At 51.0% G+C, this 18339-nt stretch overlaps 3 protein-coding genes and 1 non-coding gene across 9 annotated transcripts in view; 3 read left to right on the top strand and 1 right to left on the bottom strand.

The window, feature by feature from the left end:
- The window catches only part of PHACTR4 (phosphatase and actin regulator 4), a 42556-nt gene extending 37614 nt beyond the window's left edge, over positions 1 to 4942 (top strand). Inside the window, 4 exon segments of the mRNA XM_066335204.1 lie at positions 207 to 268; positions 1057 to 1194; positions 2105 to 2181; positions 4601 to 4942. Of these exon segments, the coding sequence (XP_066191301.1) occupies positions 207 to 268; positions 1057 to 1194; positions 2105 to 2181; positions 4601 to 4817 (494 nt within the window). The 3' untranslated portion in view covers positions 4818 to 4942.
- Positions 1 to 18339, bottom strand: part of ASAP3 (ArfGAP with SH3 domain, ankyrin repeat and PH domain 3) — a 191185-nt gene that overhangs the window by 120272 nt on the left and 52574 nt on the right. The window lies entirely within an intron of this gene.
- RCC1 (regulator of chromosome condensation 1) lies at positions 1061 to 13055 on the top strand. Of its 6 annotated transcripts, XM_066335194.1 has the most exons (13): positions 2129 to 2181; positions 4601 to 4646; positions 5041 to 5083; positions 5487 to 5536; positions 7969 to 8046; positions 8149 to 8336; positions 8881 to 9060; positions 9144 to 9240; positions 9798 to 9920; positions 10108 to 10263; positions 10595 to 10714; positions 11021 to 11173; positions 11709 to 13055. In XM_066335194.1, the coding sequence occupies exons 4-13, from the start codon at positions 5503 to 5505 to the stop codon at positions 11882 to 11884; spliced, it is 1305 nt and encodes a 434-aa protein (XP_066191291.1). In that variant the 5' UTR covers positions 2129 to 2181; positions 4601 to 4646; positions 5041 to 5083; positions 5487 to 5502; the 3' UTR covers positions 11885 to 13055. The 6 variants fall into 6 exon arrangements, with proteins under 6 accessions (XP_066191293.1, XP_066191291.1, XP_066191292.1 ...); XM_066335196.1 differs by lacking the exons at positions 2129 to 2181; positions 4601 to 4646; positions 5041 to 5083; positions 5487 to 5536 and adding an exon at positions 1061 to 1194; XM_066335193.1 differs by lacking the exons at positions 2129 to 2181; positions 4601 to 4646; positions 5041 to 5083 and having other exon boundaries at positions 5118 to 5536.
- On the top strand, positions 4737 to 4941 carry LOC136371420 (small nucleolar RNA SNORA73 family). The gene has a single exon (XR_010745335.1). It is a non-coding gene; the product is annotated as a small nucleolar RNA SNORA73 family (small nucleolar RNA).

The raw sequence follows: 18339 nt of genomic DNA, 5'->3' as shown, positions 1-18339 counted from the left end.
ATGAATGACTCATTGGTGCTGCATAAGGGGCATATTTACTCCTGCCAGTTCAGGCAGTATTGAGTTGAACTGCGCTCTCTGCCTGTCCTAAGCCTTTAGATCTCTAGATAATCTGATCCATTTCAATACTCTCTTTTGTTCAAGCCTAGAAAGCACTTTTCAAAGCCTGATGTTTACATGAAAAATGGTTTTTTTCCCCATGGCAGCGAAAAATGAAGCTGACCGTCAAGCTGAGAAGCGCGAGATCAAGCGCCGGCTCACCAGAAAGGTACTGCTGGCTCCCATGGTGACGGCCACCTGGCAGGGCTGCTGGGCATGGTGGCAATGAGCACGTTGTAGGTAGCGTGCTGTGGGGGAAGTCACAGGGCTCTTGTGTAAGTGTCCCCAGTGCCCTTGGACTGCAGTGACTTTGGAATGTAGACTGTCACCCACGGTGAGCTGTTGGCACCAGGGCTATGTTTGTCAGTGTCAGATCTGAGCTGGCAGCGAGTGTAGCAAACAAGATGAGAACTAAATTTGGCACCTGACACTTGAAAGTTTTGCTGGCCTGGCTGCTTTAACACAGTGCTTCAGCAGCCGTGACTTCACACCAGGCTCCCTAAAATCCATTACTAAAGTAACAGCAGTGTGGAAGCTGAGCAGAGTAACAGCTGCTTTTAGCTGTTGCATCCAAGTTACTTGTGATCATTACTCATGGCTGGGAAAAGATTCCCCAAGGTCTGTGGGTGTGAAGTCTGAGTGCTGCCATTTCTGAAGCTGTGTTGAGGGGTGCCATGCAGGGCTCACCATTGTAGCAGCTGTTCCCACACACCTCAGGGTCCTTCTCCATGACAGTGTGGCCCAGGTTCTGCCCTAGCCTGGTTTTGTGATCCCAGTGGGGTATCCAGTCTGTAAGAGGTTTACTTACTCCTTTGCAGGCTGCAAGTAGGATCTGGTATTGTCTGTGGTTAAGGCACAGTGAGGGAACTGGTTTTAGTTTTGCTTGGGGTGCTTAGTCCTGGGTCTGCTTTGTGGACAAGGCTCAGACTAATCTCCTTTGTTTTTCCTGGTGTTCAGCTTAGCCAAAGGCCTACAGTGGCAGAACTGCAGGCCAGGAAGATCCTGAGGTTTAATGAATACGTGGAAGTAACAGATGCTCAAGACTATGACCGGCGAGCAGATAAGCCATGGACAAAGCTGACACCAGCTGACAAGGTACCTGAGAGTGTCCCGGCCCCAGATGGGAAGGGGAGCCAAACCAGGTTGTTCCCTGTAAAAGGGTGTGAGCCAAGGAGATTTGCTCTCTTCCTCTGGCTTCACCTCTTCATCTTTCCTTCTGCTACCCCACCTGTGTCCCTTCACTTGCATGTGCTGTCCCAGCTCTGCTTCCTGCTGCCTCGTGGGAAGGTAGAGCCAAGGTGGGCACAGTCTGAAGGCCAGTGTGGTTCTGCCTCAGCTTCTCAGTGGTGTAGCAATCATAAAACAATGGAATTGTTGAGGTTGGAAAAGCCCTTGAAGATCATGGAGTACATCTGTTTACCCAACACCACCAGGTTCACCACTAAACCATGTCCCTAGGTACCCCATCTGGCACATTTTTGAGCACTTCCAGGAATGGTCATTCTACTGCAGCCCTTTCTATGAAGAAATTTTTCCTTGTATCTCATCTAAACTTCCTGTGGCTCGGCTTGAGACTGTTTCACCTTGTTCTGTCACTTGTTACCTGGGAGAAACGACCAACCCCTTGCTGTCTTGACCCTTCTGTCAGGGAGCTGTAGAGAGTGAGAAGGTCCCACCTGAGCGTTCTTTTCTCCAGGCTCTTCCCCCACACTTTGCTCAGCTGCTTCTGGTGCTCCAGACCTTTCTCCAGCACCATTCTCTTTTCTGGACACAGCAGGGATACTGGGTATTGGTCATAGCAAATGCAGTTCGTTCCCTGCAGGCTCAAGAAGCTGGCCGGGAACCATCTGTCCTAGTCCTCCTCAGCCACCTCTGGGGGGACTGCCCAGCCTTCATCATGGAGGGGCAGATTAAATTCAGCTTGGTGTTAATGGACTGTGAAAGCTGGGGTGGCTGCTGCAGTTTGAGCCCTTTTCTTTCCAAAAAAATCTCCCTCTTTGTGCAGGCAGCCATCAGGAAGGAGCTGAATGAGTTTAAGAGCTGTGAAATGGAAGTGCACGAGGAGAGCAAGCAGTTCACCAGGTGAGAATATGTTAACGTAAGAGTTTTGGTCTTGTTAGAGCTGTCAGAGCTGTGCTGCAAGGACAAGTGTTTAGTGGCAAACCACTAAAACCTTAGAAAAATTATTTGTGCAGCAGTTGGGGATTGAATGTCCCTTTCTGTCTTGGTCCTGGGGGGTGACTGAAGCAGTAGCAGACACAAACTGAGTTGTTTTTCCTTAAACTAGGCTTTCATCCTGGACACTCAGTTACCAATGCCTAGTTTGAGTTGTATCTGAAACTACTGAAGCAGCAGCTGGAGTGAGCTTTTTTGAGGCTAGAGATGAGCAGCCACAGCCACAAAACACCTTGCTAATGAGTTACCTTGGATGTAATTTGTGTAGTCATCTCTGGATCATGCCCCAAGTGATTCCTTTCCTTCCAGCTCTGTGTGGCAAAGTTGAGTGCAGAGCACAGGAAGTGAAATTGTTTTATGTTAACAGCTTCCCTGAGGGCTGAGAGTTCTGAGATAATTCAATTTACTCTTCTTTGGCCATCCGTGGTGTCCAAGTAACCATTTAACCTGAGTTCCCAGGATAACACTCAGATTTTCCACTTTGCTTTCAGATACCATCGACCGTAATATTTCAAGGAGGGAGCAAGAAACCCGTGAGGGCTGGAAGTTCTCTGTATCCCTCTCCTAGGCAGTACCATGAGGGTGGAACCTCAGCTCTTCCAAGTTTTGCCTTCCAAACATATCCAGAAAAGGGCTTTTGGCTAGGGAAGGGGAATCCTGTCTGAATGTAGCATTTCACTGGAACAAACACATCTCTCATGCCATCAGGCTGGAACTGACACTATACCTCGTGTGGCTCAGCAATATGACTCTGCCAGGAGACCGTGCCCTTCCTTCCTTTCTTCCCAAGCTGTACAGACTTGTCTTGGGGTGCAGTTCCTCATTTCCTCCTCCTTTCTGTGAGGGAGTGAGAAAAAAAAGGCAGCTCTAATGTTGAGAAGATGAGAAGATCATGTGCTCTGAAGCATGTGTGTGTATATTAGCTGTGTACAGAGAACCCCTGGCAGACAACTGACATGGCACTCGTTATTTTTGGGGGGGGGGTGGGGTGGGGTTGCTTGTTTCTGTCATGTCCTTAATGCCCTGAATCACTACTGACCAACGGTTTGTTGTCCTGGAAGGGAATTGTATAGGTATTAACAGATGCTGCATCTTTTTGTAAGAAAAAAAAAAAAAATCCCTAACAGATGTATAAAACACTTGCTCTGCACTCTCTCACACTTGCTGTGATCTTAATAACAGATCTTGAGATATTTAGGCTTGTTCAACCAATTACAGAACCAGGAAAAATTACTGTTGCCTTTTAAAAACTTTTAATTTGGGGAAACTGTGAGAGTAGTCAGTCCTTTTTACTGTGGCTTTATCTCAGAGGTTTTTTACTTTCCCAAATTGGGGTTGAAGCTTGCCTTTTTCTCATTTTTACAGCTAAACCTACTGGAAACTTGATACTTTCACTGTGTGGGTCAAAAGGAGGGGAAGAATAAGTTTTAAAAGTGACCTTAAAAAGATGGCATTTCTCTTCTGAGAGAAAAATTCTTCCTCAATGCGGGTTTAAAAAAAAAAATCTGGTAGGGCCACTGCTGTATTATGCACAAAACTAAACTACACGTGAGATGCCACTTGTGCGGGGATTCAGAGTGGGGAGGGAGAAAATAACTTCGTCTTGTTCACAGATGAGTGTGGCAACAGGCCAGCCATGGCCCAGCATCCGCTGAGGCTCTTCCCTCACAGCATTCCCTGTACAGCCGCCCATTGCATTGTATATCAGTGTTCTCAGCAACAGATTTTAATTATGAAATAAAAGTATTTTAGAATTTTTTTTTTAAACCCTGCTTGTGTGGTCGTAGCTTTTCAACTGATCTCAGTGAGGGCGTAACCGGCGGCTCCTGACGGGAGGGGGGGGGGGGGGGACGGACGGGTCAGCCATGGCGCCGCCTCCCCTGCGGCCGCGGCTTTTCGCGCCCTTCCGACTGCGCATGTGCCAACCGCCCTTCCAGCCACTGCGCAGGCGCCGCTGGCTCCGCCCTTTCCCCAACATAGGCTATGCCCATGTACGGCTTTTCCCCACCCCTCATGCGAGTCTCGCGCGCGCATTTTAGCCCCGCCCCGCCCTCAATAAAATTCGCCGCGCGGCGTGGGAAGGCCTCTTTCTCTGTCGGGAGCAGCGGAGCTTATAGGTAAGGCAAACTCGACTTTTCCCCTTTTTATCATTTACCTGGCTGCTCCGTGACGTCCTAGTGGCCGCGCAGTGCCGCGCTGTCAGTGGATGGCCACTGCCTTCCCATTTTAACGCTGAAATATGCCGTGAGTTACACGTAGCTGTGGGTGCGGCGGGGTCACCCCGCCTCACCTCAGCCGCGGCTTAGAGGTATCCCTTTTCCTACAGGTTCCACCAAAGCTTGTTAAGCTTGGTTTGTCCAGCTCGCTCCAGTGTGAGTATCCGTCATCTGGCCAGGCCGCGTGGTCGGCGCAGTGGGGGCGCGGCAGGACTGGGAGGGTGGCTCAAGGTAGTTACAAATGTTCCGACGTGGATATCCGGAGAAGTCGCTCTCTCTCGGCTCTGTCCGTGTGGCGCACGGGAGCGCAGGCCCTCGGGCCCATGACGTACAGTCCCCTTCCACGACGTTGGAGAATAAGCTGGGCCCCGAGCCTGCAGCCTGCATATTCCTACTGCTTCTCTGAGCCCTTGGGCCGTGACAGAGGAGACAAACCATGCAGGAAACACTGACACGCAGGGTGGGACGGGGAGCACGTGTGGAGCTAGGAGGGAGAAAAAAAAAGGGTACTATGCAATTACTTTAAAGGAACCGTTTTTTGTATTTTCAGTACCGGAAACGACAAAATTTTAAGTGGAGCACGATTTTTGGAGGTAATAACCGCGTTTAAAACGTAATAGTGTTTGTAGTTTTGCTCTTGAACTTCAAATTAAAACTTAAATGTGAAATAAGTTTAAGATGTTTCGACGGTGTTTATAGAATAATTGGATCGGCGTACTGAAAAAGTTATAGTCTAGACGATATTGGGATATAGGTGGTGGTAATGAGAGTTTAAATCGCAGGATCCTAGCTTCTACGATTATTATCAAATTTAGATAGATGAGGAAAAAAATAATTCCTGAGTCTTTAAGGGGAAAAATTGGTTATGACTTAGCAAATGGAAGAGAAATCGCTGGAGGTAAATAAATGTTTACTGCACTTACAGTTATATTTGGATAATGTGGGACATAAGAAAAAAGCAGAAAAAACAAAATCTTCTTTCCTCAAAAATTGCAGAAAGCGCTGGGACGAAATGACAAAGAAAAGTCCGCCTTTAGTGGGAGAGGGTGAGTATATTAAAGAGTAAGCCCAAATTAGGTGGTTGCGCAATTCCTGTAAGTGCCCTGTGTGTAATCAAAATGCAGCCACAGGGATTAAAACACGATAGAACCAGGGATGCGTGAATGTAGGGGTCTTTCAGAGCATGTGCTTGGAGCACTGTGTGCCCCGGGTTCCTTGGTGGAACGTGCACTTCCTGGATTTTGTGGAGTAATGAAGCCAGGGCCTGGAGTTAACACGTTATGGGAATGCTGCTCGGGAGGAAAGACAATCCACGGGATGTGGGGTTGGTTGAAGTACAACTGGAGGGTAAAAGGCGGGGGGGCGGGGGTGGCTGGGCCAGCAAGAAGGAATTGAATTTGGGATGCTTAAAACTGGAGGGATGCTGGCGGGGAGGAGGGGAAGGGCTAAGTAAAAGAATCATGTGCTCTCCTGTGGACTACACTTAAAGCCATCCCTTTGACCTTGTGGGGGCAGGTTATTACAGGGGAGGTGATACTGAAAGTGGGTGGATTACAGGATGTGGGTGGAAGCAGCAGTTTGTGTGTGTTAAGGCGCTGAAATGCAGCCCTTGCTTCGATGTTGATATCTGAATCTGTACCTACGGTAGACAACTCAATAAACTTCACTTGCTTTGGCTTGGTGTGTTTTTCGCTAGTGATCTGAGTATTAAGGAAAACATCATGCTCCTGGTGGTGCCTCTCCCTTGTGTAGCAGTGTGATTCTTGGGTGCTGCTGACCCGTGTCAAAAAAGTAAAGGGTGTAGAAATGCACTGTGACACAGTTCGGGCTGGATTAGGAGCAGATCGTACCTTCAGTGCAGGTTTAGATCATGTCTAGGCATGAAACCCTTCACGTATCATTAAGTGCTAAGTCCAGAAGGTTTAATGGAGTCTGTTGCCCCGGGGTGTGGCTTGGGGGCGGGGAGCAAGGAGGGGACTCACATACAGTTCTCTTACTCTTCCAAGGGGAGTGATGGTAATGGGTGGGTTTAGGGGAGGTTCTGGTGTTGATTAAATGAAATGGGCCCTAGCAGTTCGCTGGATATTCTGTCTTTTGTCGTGAAGTCCCCAGGGAAAGGATCAGGGTGGCAGTGTATCTGCTCATCAAACAAGTCCTAACATAAGCCTGGAATTAATACTCAAAGGTGACTCCCCTAAAGCTTTCCAATCAAATGTGATGTGGGGAACTCCTGTGGATCAGTGGGTGTATAAAAAAAGTTGAGGCTTGTGAACCAATGTGGATCATACTTAGGAACTTGATTTTATTAGTAAATTTAAGCTGTTAGGCCAAGTGCAGGCTTCTGGATTTTAACAGCAGAATTAACCAGTGGAGTAAAGCCAATTCATCCCACTAGATAAAGGGGAAACTTGAAAGTTTGCTGTCTTTCAGTTAACCAGAGAGATTTAGTCTAGATCGTCTTTGAAGAGTTACAGTCTTATTGTCCCGCATCAAGCAGCAGTAGGTTGCTGGAAAGGTTTGGAGCTCAGGCTTTCTGGGTTTCAATGCTGTGTTCATTACCATCGTTCTGTGCGTTAAATTACCATTTTTTTGTAGCGGCTCTGGCATCACGGCTGCCTGCAGCCTTGCAGGCTGGAGGCACCTCTGGAGGTTAGAAGTGGGATGAGTTACTGACAAGGGTCTGGCAAGGCAACTTCGAGCCCTGCCTTGTGTTGCTTGTCCTGGGTTACCTGTTCTCGTTCCATCCTCTCCTGTCCTGTCCTGTCCGACCCGCGGCGGGAGTGACCTGACCCGGCCGCGGGGGCCGCCGGCCGCCAGGGGGCGCAGCGCCACGAGGAGGCCTCGCGCGAGCCCCCGCGCATGCGCCAAGCGGAGCGCGGCGAGGCCGGCGGGCGGTGAGGGAGCGCGCGGGGTCGGGCCGGGAGAGCGGCGGGAGGGACCGCGGGGGGACGGCCATGGGGACACGGACACGGGCGCGGCAGGCCCGGCGGGCGCCGGGCCGCCCTCGGCGCACCCGACCGGCCAACAGGGAGACCTGCAGGCGGCGGGAGAAGCGGCCGGGCCCGGCCGCGGCCGGCGCGGCCCCACGTGAGGCAGCGCCGCGGGGAATTCGAACGGCGGGAAGGGGCGGGGGGGCGCGGTGCTCGGGCCATGCCGAACCGGGAGCGGGGGTTGAGGACGCGGACACGGCTCGGATCCGATTCTTCCCTTTCCCCCTTCCCCGTTTTTCCTCTTCTACTTTCTTTTTCCCTTCCTTCTTGCCTGCCTGGACCTGAAATCTGGAGAGGTTTACATCTGCATGAGGTAGGGAGTATGGATAAAACACACAAGGGAAAACTTTACATTTTTACAGAGTAGGAGAAGGGATCGGTGGTCAAATCCCAACTCAGTCACCAGCTGATTTTTTAAGGTGGACGGGACATCTCAAACAATGAACAGCCCGGTGGGTGACCCCTTACAGGCTGTTTTTGGCGTTTAGATTCCAGGATGCTAGGAAAACGCAGTGCGAAGAACCCTGTGCCAGAAAAAGAGTCCCTTGAGACGAAGAAGGTTAAAGGTAAGAAAAATCACTGGGAATTTTCTTTCCACTTTTCCAGGGGTGTTTTTTACCAGGAAACTTGTACCCCTACATGTTCTTTCTCCCCCTCCTACCCCACAGTCAGCCACCCATCACACCGCTCGCAGCCTGGGCTGGTGCTGACACTGGGCCAGGGTAATGTCGGCCAGCTGGGCCTGGGTGAGGACATCATGGAGAGGAAGAAGCCAGCTCTGGTCACGCTGCCGGAGATGGTCGTGCAGGTGGAAGCTGGAGGGATGCACACGGTGTGCCTCAGCCAGACAGGAAAGGTGAGTGCAGTAAGGTCTGGGATGTGTTCTGGAGCAGGGGGTAAGAATCAGCCACTGCTCTGCCCACGTATTCTAGCTTTGCAGGTGAGCATGGTCTCACATGGACCACAAAATTTCAGGGGTGTCAAAAAGAGTGCCTGAAAGGAGCCTGCAAGAGAATTGGAGAGCAACTTTGAACAAGAGCATGGAGTGATAGGACAAGGGAGAATGGCTTCACACTGACAGAGTAGATGGGTGACACTGCTATTTTAGATGCAATATTGGGAAGCAGTTTTTCCCTGAGAGAATGTTGAAGCTCTGGTACAGAGAAGCTGTGGCTGCCCCATCCCTGGAAGTGTTCCAGGCCAGGCTGGACAGGGTTTAAAGCAGCCTGATCTAGTGGAAGATGTTCGTGCCCATGGCATGTGGTGGACTGACATGAGCTTTAACCCAACCATTCCATGATTTTGTGATAATTCAGGCTGGTGGATCTCTGTCACCTGATTTGATACTTGGCCTGTTGCCCCTCTGGGCTCCATCCTGATTACTTGCACCCAATCTGCAGATCTACACCTTTGGCTGCAACGATGAAGGTGCCCTGGGACGTGACACCTCGGCTGAAGGGTCTGAGACGTCTCCAGGGCCAGTGGAGCTGCAGGAGAAGGTGGTGCAGGTGTCAGCGGGGGACAGCCACACGGCCGCGCTGACTGAGGATGGCCGGGTCTTTGTCTGGGGCTCCTTCCGGGTATGTTCATTCCTCAGATGATAGAAGCTCCCCTGGTGGCTGCTGCTCCTGTGGCTCATCGCTGTGTCTCTCTCTCCCCTCAGGATAACAATGGAGTGATTGGCTTGCTGGAGCCCATGAAGACGAGCTCCATTCCTTTGCTGCTTCAGCTTGATGCACCTGTTGTTAAAATAGCTTCAGGTGAGTAGCGCCCTGGGATGTGCAGGGTCAGGCTGTCACCATCCTTGAGGGATGTCCATGACCTCTTCCTTCCTCTTGACTTACTCTGAGCCCGGTACAGGGGTGTACTTGCTTATCACTGACTCTCCAGAGAACAAACCTTTTAGCCCCAATAGATACATTGGCCCCAAAAGATTCACACATTGAGTTAATATTTGACCAGTCTGATGTAGAGTGCCTTCCAAGAGTGACCTGAACTGTGACCCTGTGGGGCCAGAGCACTTGCTCTCTAATGAGGCCTGGGGAACTGAGCACGGCAGCCAGGGAACTTGTCCAGGGCCCAGGGGAAGCTGGGACACACCTGTGTCCTTACTGCCTACCCAGAACAACTGCTTTGAATTCCTGGCATCAGAAAGAGAGAGATCCTGGAGTTTCAGGTGGTAGCACAATTCATGCCGAGGTATCCAGTCCAGTAAAACCTGCAAGCTATGACAGCTGGGGTTTGTTTACCTGTGGGATCTCTTCACCCAGGGCTTGGTGAAGACTTTTCCATGACATCTCTCTCCTTCCTGTCCCAGGAAATGACCACTTGGTGATGCTGACAGTGGATGGTGACCTGTTCACGTGTGGCTGCGGTGAACAGGGCCAGCTGGGCAGGGTGCCAGCGCTCTTTGCCAACCGAGGAGGACGGAAAGGGCTGCGTGAGTGGATTTAGTTCTCAGAGGGGGATCCTTTGGTTCCAGCTCTGCCATTTGCAGAGGAACAAAGGGACCCTGATGCTTGAGGGCTTATGTGTAATCAGTGACCTAAATGCAGTGAGCCAGATCCTTAGATGAAGGGAGGGTGTAAATCCTTAGTCCTTGTATAACACCTTGTCTCCTGCCCCAGAGCGGTTGCTGGTCCCCCAGCTTGTCCCTGTCAGAGGCAAAGGGAGAAGAGGCAAAATGCGCTTCCAGGACGCTTTCTGCGGGGCGTATTTCACCTTCGCCGTCACGCGTGAGGGACACATCTATGGATTTGGCCTCTCCAACTACCACCAGCTGGGTGAGCTTCACTTGTGTGGCTCCAGATCTCCTGCCAGTCCACTGCTGCCCCGGTGTGGTGGGGGAAAGCTGCTGAATCCCCCAAAATCTGAACACACCGGAGCTGGAAATGGGAGTGGGCATCATCCCGCACAGCTCTGGGTTTAGGTCACAGCCCATGCACCCGCTGGGTTTGAGTAAAAATTAAATTTTGCGGCTGAGGGCTCTATTGGTCTCAGGGGGCGGTGATGATGTGGGCCCCAGGGTGGTGGATGGCTCAGTGCTGGAGCCTGGCCTGGGCTGTCCATGCATGTGGACCTCATCTGCCCGGGTTTGTGTGTCCCACCCTGCAGGAACCCAGGACACCGAGCCCTGCTTCTCACCGCAGAACCTCACATGCTTCAAGAACTCCACCAAGTCTTGGGTTGGGTTCTCTGGTGGGCAGCACCACACAGTCTGTGTTGACTCTGAGGGTGAGTGACACTATGACAGGTGGGCTGGGAGTCACACAGAGCAGGATGGAGGGATCCCATGGCCCTCATCCTGGCCAAGGAGCTGTTGGGATGGACTCAGTAATGAACTCTGCTTTTGCACCTTATTGATTTTGGGGAGCTGAAGGGTCTCTATCCCACCCTGCCCCTTCTGGATGGGTCTCAGGGTGTGGTATGGAGGAGTGATACTCCTTCAGGAGTCAGACCTGGGAAGAGGGTCTAACTTTGGCCCTGCTGCAGCTTCTGCCCCACTCATGTCACCTCTCTTGTGTATCTGCTGTGCTCTAGGTAAAGCCTACAGCCTGGGCAGGGCAGAGTATGGCCGGCTGGGCCTTGGGACAGGGGCAGAGGAGAAGAGTACACCCACAGTTATCCCGGAGCTCCCCAGCATCACCTCGGTGGCCTGCGGAGCGTCAGTTGGATATGCCGTCAGCAGGGATGGTGAGTGCTTGCCAGGGTTTGGGACACAGTGCCTTCTGTGCTCTCTTAATCCCTCCATCCAGCCCTGCACACCAGCACCACAATTTGCCAGCTGGGTTGGGACTGGAGCCAGGTCCTGGTGCTGATCACCTTGGGGGCAGCTGGGCATTGGCTGCTCAGATGTATTTGTGTGCCTGCGGCAACAGGGTTGATCATGTGTTGACCAGGAGGGGGTTGTTGGCCTGACAATCTATTCTCTGACTCGGCTGATGCCAGACCTCCATGCTGTGATGCTGCATCTGCCTGTGTGCAGTGTCTGCAGGAAGGAAGGTTTGGAGTAGACTGGGTTTAGTTTTCTCCCCCAAAGGGATAAAAGTTCCTTGGCTCTGTAATGGGACATCTGTTTGACTTGCAAGTGCTCCTCTTTTTCCTGCATGTGTTTTGGACTCATAGCAACTCACTGCCTGGGTGCAAGGTCCCCTTGGGTTTGGGTGCCAGCTCCCCTTCTCATTGTGCAACCACTCGGAGCTCAAAGCTTGCTTCAACTCTGTTGCAGGACGAGCATTTGCCTGGGGAATGGGCACTAACTACCAGCTGGGCACTGGGGAGGAGGACGATGTCTGGAGCCCCGTGGAGATGACGGGGAAGCAGCTGGAGAACCGTCGGGTGCTGGCTGTGTCCAGCGGTGGGCAGCACACGGTGCTGCTGGTCAGTGACAAAGAGCAGAGCTGATGACACCGCAGCCAAGCCCAGCGGGATCACAGCACCCCCAGACCCCCCAAAACTTCTGCCTGGGCTGGGGAGCCAATTACCTGGCGAGGGCAGGAGGCTTACGGAGCTAGGCCCAGCAGCACCTGCATGGTTGGAACAGGGTGCCCATGCAAGCATTTGTCTGTTTTCCCATAGTGCCTGGTGCTCTGTCAGCTCCCTGGGTCTACTTGTTCCTAAACTGATCCTGGTTTTGTGCCTGGATGGATTTCCACTTCTTGTCTGGTTTTTTAACATTTCCCAGCCCAGCAAAGCCAAGTATTTTGTTCTTCACTCTGCAATCAGGTTTGGGTATCAGTCTCCCTGACGTCCCCGTGTTCCCCACATCTGGATGCTCCTCCACCCCCTTCACCTAAATATACCTCTCTGGCCTGGGTTTGTCTGCTGCCACCCACCAAACCCCTCAGACCCCATTCCAGGCAATGTGAATCCAACAGGAATGAGCCCAGGAAGCTCTATCCTCTAATCCAGAACTTGTGGCTACTGTGGGAGTATTCTGCCTGGTGAAGAAGGCTGCTGGATGATGCCTAGCACACTGTGACTGCTGGAGAAGGGAAGGGGGGCTCCTGCCTCTCATCTCTCAGGCATCTAAGCTCAACCTGCCCTGATCCCCCACCCCTCCCAGGCAGTTGGGCCAGGACAGGTTCCTCACTCCCCATAGCCCCGGAGCAGCCACCTCCAACACTGCTTTTTGCAGTCCTGGCAACTCACTCTTTGCCATTGCACCAAATCCATCCCACGGGTGGGAACATTGTTACTCTGATTTTTTTGCTTGCTGAGGAAGGAGCTTCATTTTCCTGTGAGGGCTGAGCAGGCACCCAGACCCCAGCTATGCATGGAGATGCTGGAAACAACAGGACAACTCCCCGTCACTTCCTGTGCCCAGCCTGCTCCATCCTCCCCTTACAGGAGGTGCCTTCTAGGTACCAGGAGTGAGGAAGGGTCTGCAAAGAGCTAAATTACAGCAATAGGAGTGGGGGGGTTTGCGGTTGGGGAGGGTGCATCTGGAATTATACAATGGTTCCAAAGGGGTTGGATTTTTTTAAAAAAGAATATGTATTTTGGTTGATTAATCAAGGCAGAAAGGACAAAAAACTCATCTTTTAACATTTGGAATAAACTGAGTTTTGATAAACCCAGGCTTTTCCTCTCCTTTGGAGGAGGGGTGGGCAGTTCCCCGTGGGACCTGCCATGGCTACTAGGGACAGCCGGGATGGATGGCTGCTTTTTGGGGTCTGTCAGGGTCCTACCTGTGTCCGAGTGCTCGGTGCAGTGGGGGGTGTGGCCGCCAGGTGGCAGCAGGACAGTGCTCTGGTAGCCACGGGATTGGAAGACCTGGGACAGGGAGAGGGGATGGTGTCTGTCACCCTCTCTTCATCCCTGCCTGTCTGATGGGTCACCCCTGGTATCTTTGGGTCTCCAGGGACACAACCAAGCCAGTGGCACCGCTGGAAGGATCCTGGTGTGGCACTGCTGGGTGCTCTCAGCTGGAGCTGAGTCAGATGTGTGTGGAGAGTGGAAGCCATGGGGCAAATTCCCACATCCTAGTGTGACTGGAGCCCAAGGTCACTGTTTAGACTTAATTCATCTGGGCTGGAGCAGGTTCCTTAATGAGCCTTTGGGCAGGGATGGGCTTTGGGCACCGAGAGCAGCTAAGGCTGTTGGCAGCTCTCCTGCTCTCATGTAGGATGAGCTTGGATTTACAATCAGGGATGGCCTCAGTGGGTCCAGCTCTAGCTGAGGGGTTGGGGGCACCGACCTCCTGTCAGGTGGGTTTGTTTTGGTGGTTTCAGTCCTGGGCTTGCAAAGGACTTTATTTTTCTCTCCAAGCATGAAATTGGGATGTGGGCCAATGGGGAATGTACTGTGAAGGATCAAGCCCAAATTTTGCCATCACTGCAGGCTGAGCCATGGGCAAGTGCTCTAATCCCATGGCTAGTTCTGCTCCCTGGGGACCATCACCATTTGATGAATGGCTCTTCAATGAAATGTGACCTGCTGGATACCTGATGGATAAACTGCTCTTTGTCTTGGGCTTGATTCCCAGCAACAACATTTGTCCAAAACCAGCCTCAGCTACCGGGGAACTGGGAGCCAAGATCCCACAACCCAGTGCTCTCAGTTCCTCTCTATCTCCAATATGGCACGTTTTTGCATCCATCTCCCACGTTTGGGCAATTCCTTGTAGCAGGAACAGGATCAGTCGTGGTACCATTGTGTGGTCACCACAGGGTTGGATTCTGCCAGGAGCCATTGCAATCCCCTGCTCCAACTCCTGCAGGTGCAGGGAAAATCCAGATAATTTCCAAATAAGATGGGATTGTATCCACTCTTGAGGGCTGGTCCTGTTCCTGGAAAGGGAAAACATGTCTTTGTGAATGCGGAGCTTGTTGGTATTTTCAACAATTGGGGAGGGGGCAGGAAGGGCTAGGGGAGAACAATAAGATTTAAAATATTCGGAACTGATGAATCAGCCATTGTCTTGGGAGCCAGAGTGACACTTCAGTGGGAAGCTGCTGGAAACTGGGGGAAGGATGAGCCCCCACACAGGGGGGAGAGGGTGGGCTAAGGAAAACAGCTTAATTGAGGAAAGGGAAATGTCTCATCGAGATTTTGTGCTCACAGAGTGAACTGGGGGCGTTTGAGGATGAGGAAAAGGAATTTGGGTCCTGTGTAGCAGACCCCTGGCTGTGTCAGGGTCCGGCCTCAGTCCACGGTGGAGACCAGTGCCGACACCTCCAGACCCTCCCTCATCACCAGTTGGCAGCTCCAATCTCACACTATGGTCTCCATCTGTTGCTATTGGAAGTGCATAAAAGGCCTTTGATTTACAGACAAAAGCTGGGAAAGTGGAATTTGGGGGCTTTACATCCATGGAGGATGAGGCCTGGTGGTGTGAAGATCTTTTGAGCCCAGAATAAAAGCACCTTGATTGTTGTTTGTGAGGGATTTTTTTCATGTTTTTTAACATGTTGCTGTTTTAGATAGAAAAAATCTGCCTATGCAGTGGTGCTGCAGAATCTGCAGAGAGGGAATTGTATCTTCAGGAGGGTTTGGAGGATACTGAGATTGTTTTCTTGTTTTTCCTTTACTGCCTGGAAGAGGAAGTGAGCTTTAATTATGGCCAAGCTGCCTGTGATGGGGTTTAATGACAGGTCTGCAAGCAACAGTTAGGTCATTGTACTGGACTGTCTCTCTCTGAATCCCATTATTAAGGCTGATACCTGACCAGTATATCCCAGCATAACTGGCACGTGCAGTGCTCAGGTGTGGCTCCTGGTAGAAGTGTGTCTTGGGTTTCTTTGGGATGAGAATTGGGCTGAAATTGTGATGTGAGGATGTCTCTGCCCCCTCCCCAAACTGCTGAAGTCCTGATTCCTCTCCTATTAGAAAAGGGCAAAAATAAGGAAAGTCTCATATGGCTCACACAATGCTTGGGAGCTGGGGAAGGGAATCCTGGCTCTGTCCCTGCCTGGAGGAGCCCCAGTGCTCACACAGGATCCCAGCCAGCCCCCATCCCCTCTCTGCATGTTCCTCCTGGTCCCATTTGCTCAGAGAATAAAACAGTACAAATTAAGCAGAATTTGTAACTCTGAAAGGAGAAAAAAAATCCTCTAGGAATTATTCATAGTGATTTTTTTTCCCCTGTTAAATGATCAATTGCAAGACAAACATCTCTGTCAGGCTGAGAGCCTGGGTCCACTCCAGGCTGCTCTGTGATAAGGAAGCTGGGAGATCTTGCTCCTGTCCTCCCCAAGAAAACCAGATCCATTCATTTCCATCCGCATATTAATGCAATTCCAAAGTCAGCCTAAACCTTCAGACAAAGAAACTGGCATCATCACAATTAATCACAAGCTTAATGTATCAGGGTTCATTATTTGGTGGATTAACTAAAGAAAAAAAATGGGAGAAAGGATGTTTCCTGCAATAACACACGATTTTGGGCTGCAAACATCCCTGGAAATAGCAGGTTGGTGTGTGCTAGCACAGGTTGCCATATAATTAATCTGGGCTGGCTGCTAGTTTAACTGGGCTGTGAAATCACCAGAATCAGTGCCTGGCTCATTTTTCCCAGGGTGCTGGGTAATGTAGAGAAGTCCTTGAGTAGTGCTGGAGCAGTGATGCCCTGGCTAAACAACACCCCCAGGCTGGAAATCTGGTTTTCACATACCCTCTGTGCTCTTTATGGTTTCCCTTCCTTTATGAACTAAGAAACCTACACAGCAGAAGTGATAAATACCTTAAAATCCAAAGTCTCATTAATCCCGAGCAAAGTTACAGGCTGCAACACCAATTTCTGTTGCTTTTTTGCTAAATCCTCATTTACATTTCAATTACAAATGTAATTTGGGCCAGAATTTGAGCTGCTAGGCTTTTAAAATAGTATCTTGATGACCGTGTCAGAAGAGGTTTTTGGTGACTAGGGCTTGCAGACAATCCCAGCTAAAGGGTTTTGGGGGTTCACAAAACCGAGTTTTTCAAAGTCCAGGTGAGTTTTTAGAACTTGGAATCATGGAATGGCCTGGGTTGGAAGAAACCCTAAAGCCCATCCAGTCCCAACCCTTGCCATGGACAGGGACACCTTCTGCTATTCCAGGGTGCTCCAAGCCCAAATGTCCAACCTGGCCTTGGGCACTGCCAGGGATGGAGCAGCCACAGCTTCTCTGGGCAGCTTGTACCAGGGCCTCATCACCCTCATAGGGAAGAGTAAATTTAGAGTTAGTTTCATCACTCCCCAGACCACTCCCCTGAGCCAGACCCTGCTCATTTTTGATACCTGGGAGTCACAGGAGAGCTAGAAACTGCTTCCTATCTCTGATTTTATTTTACTTTATTATTTTAGAAAGCAGGGTTCCTGTACAGAAATGCCACAGTAAGGCAAAAATCCCAACAGTTGGAGCTGGAAACAGTGGCTGAAGTACTTTGTGAGATGCTAGGGTTCCGGCATATTCAGTTCCATCACACATGGAGCAGCTGCTGTAGGGAGGTTGTGATGGGAGGCCTTGGGGTCACTTTAATTTCATACAGTGATAGTCATACATAAATATTTATAGAAGTACACAAAGAGTTCCCTCCAAGTATCCTGGCTACAGCAGGACTCAAGTCTGGGCAGGATCTCCCAGTGCTGTTTCCCTGAACTAGGATTTGTCCCCAGTTTCCCAGCCCAGGCAAGGGGCTGGAGGAGCTGTTTTTCAGGTGAGAAGCAGCTGAATTAGCCCCCAAATCCCTGCTGTGATGCTGCCAGAATGGGATGATTGAGGTCCAGGTCAGCCTGTATGATCTGGCCCATTTTTCCCAAGAATATTCTGTTTTTCTTTAGGTCATCAAACCTGAAGCTGAGGAAAGCCACTCTTTGCTGTGTCCTGGGCTCCAAGCTCTGCCCAAGCATGGTGGCATTTTAAAAAGTAATGACTTGAAGCATTTAACCCACTTCAAGGCCATGGCAGTCACATTTTCCAGCAGACTAGGAATCCGGCAGATGAAAAAAAGGCCCTGTGAGAATGGGAAAAATAGGGGCTGAGCTTTGTGGGGTGGCCAAGTTGCTTGTGAAGCCTCAAGTCAACCTGCAGCTCCCAGCACTCACAGGTGGGAGGTTCTTGGCCCCCACAACACAATGACATGTTCTTGATGGGGCTGTGCCAGGGCAAGGATGCTCCATCCCTGATGCTGGGGTTCACTTCCTGTGTGCCCCATTTCCTGATGTGCTGTTGTGGGAAACACTGCTCTCCATTGTGCCATTCCCAGCCTTGACCACGGCGTTGGTTTTCATGGCATACTGAGGCACTGGTTAAGACAGCTTGAAGGTATCAACGGTATGGGGTCATCACATATTTTAGGAGTGCCCCACAATTTGAGATATCAAGCTGGTATTCAGCTTCATGCTGGAGCTTGGAGTGAACTCCAAAATGTCTTGCTCCACAGCATGGGACATCCCACCCCTGCAGGAACATCCAGCCTGGTGGGACATCCTGAAATCCCACCATGGCTGGGTCCTCACCATGAACCAGCTCCAAACCCACCACATGCTGCTGGGGTTTCTGCCCCAGGGTGGGTAGAGGTGGAGAGCTGAAGGATGGTCTCCAACTCCTTCTGGATACTTTAGTTCCTCTTCTCACAGAGCTGAAGCTCAGCTTTATGTGATCCTAGAGATTTCCCCCCACTTCCTGTGCTGGAACTGATAGTGCGTTCCCTTATGTGATGTTTCATGAGCAGATAGGCTTGTGGTAGCAGGGGTGAGGAGCCCAAGTGTGGCCACGCCAGTAGTCCAGGACTCTGCTAATGCCTGCAGTGGGATTCTGAAGAGCCTCGGACATGTACTGGAGATGTCCAGTTGGATACAGCAACTGGACATGGCTTTTGCCTGTGGCACAATGACATGATGCAAGCAGATGGGGAGGATCACTCACATCCATTGG

Source organism: Sylvia atricapilla, chromosome 24 (assembly GCF_009819655.1).
Source record: "Sylvia atricapilla isolate bSylAtr1 chromosome 24, bSylAtr1.pri, whole genome shotgun sequence".
Lineage (NCBI taxonomy): Eukaryota > Metazoa > Chordata > Aves > Passeriformes > Sylviidae > Sylvia > Sylvia atricapilla.
The sequence above is the reverse complement of the archived record's forward strand: the minus strand, read 5'-3'. Positions and strand labels throughout refer to the sequence as shown.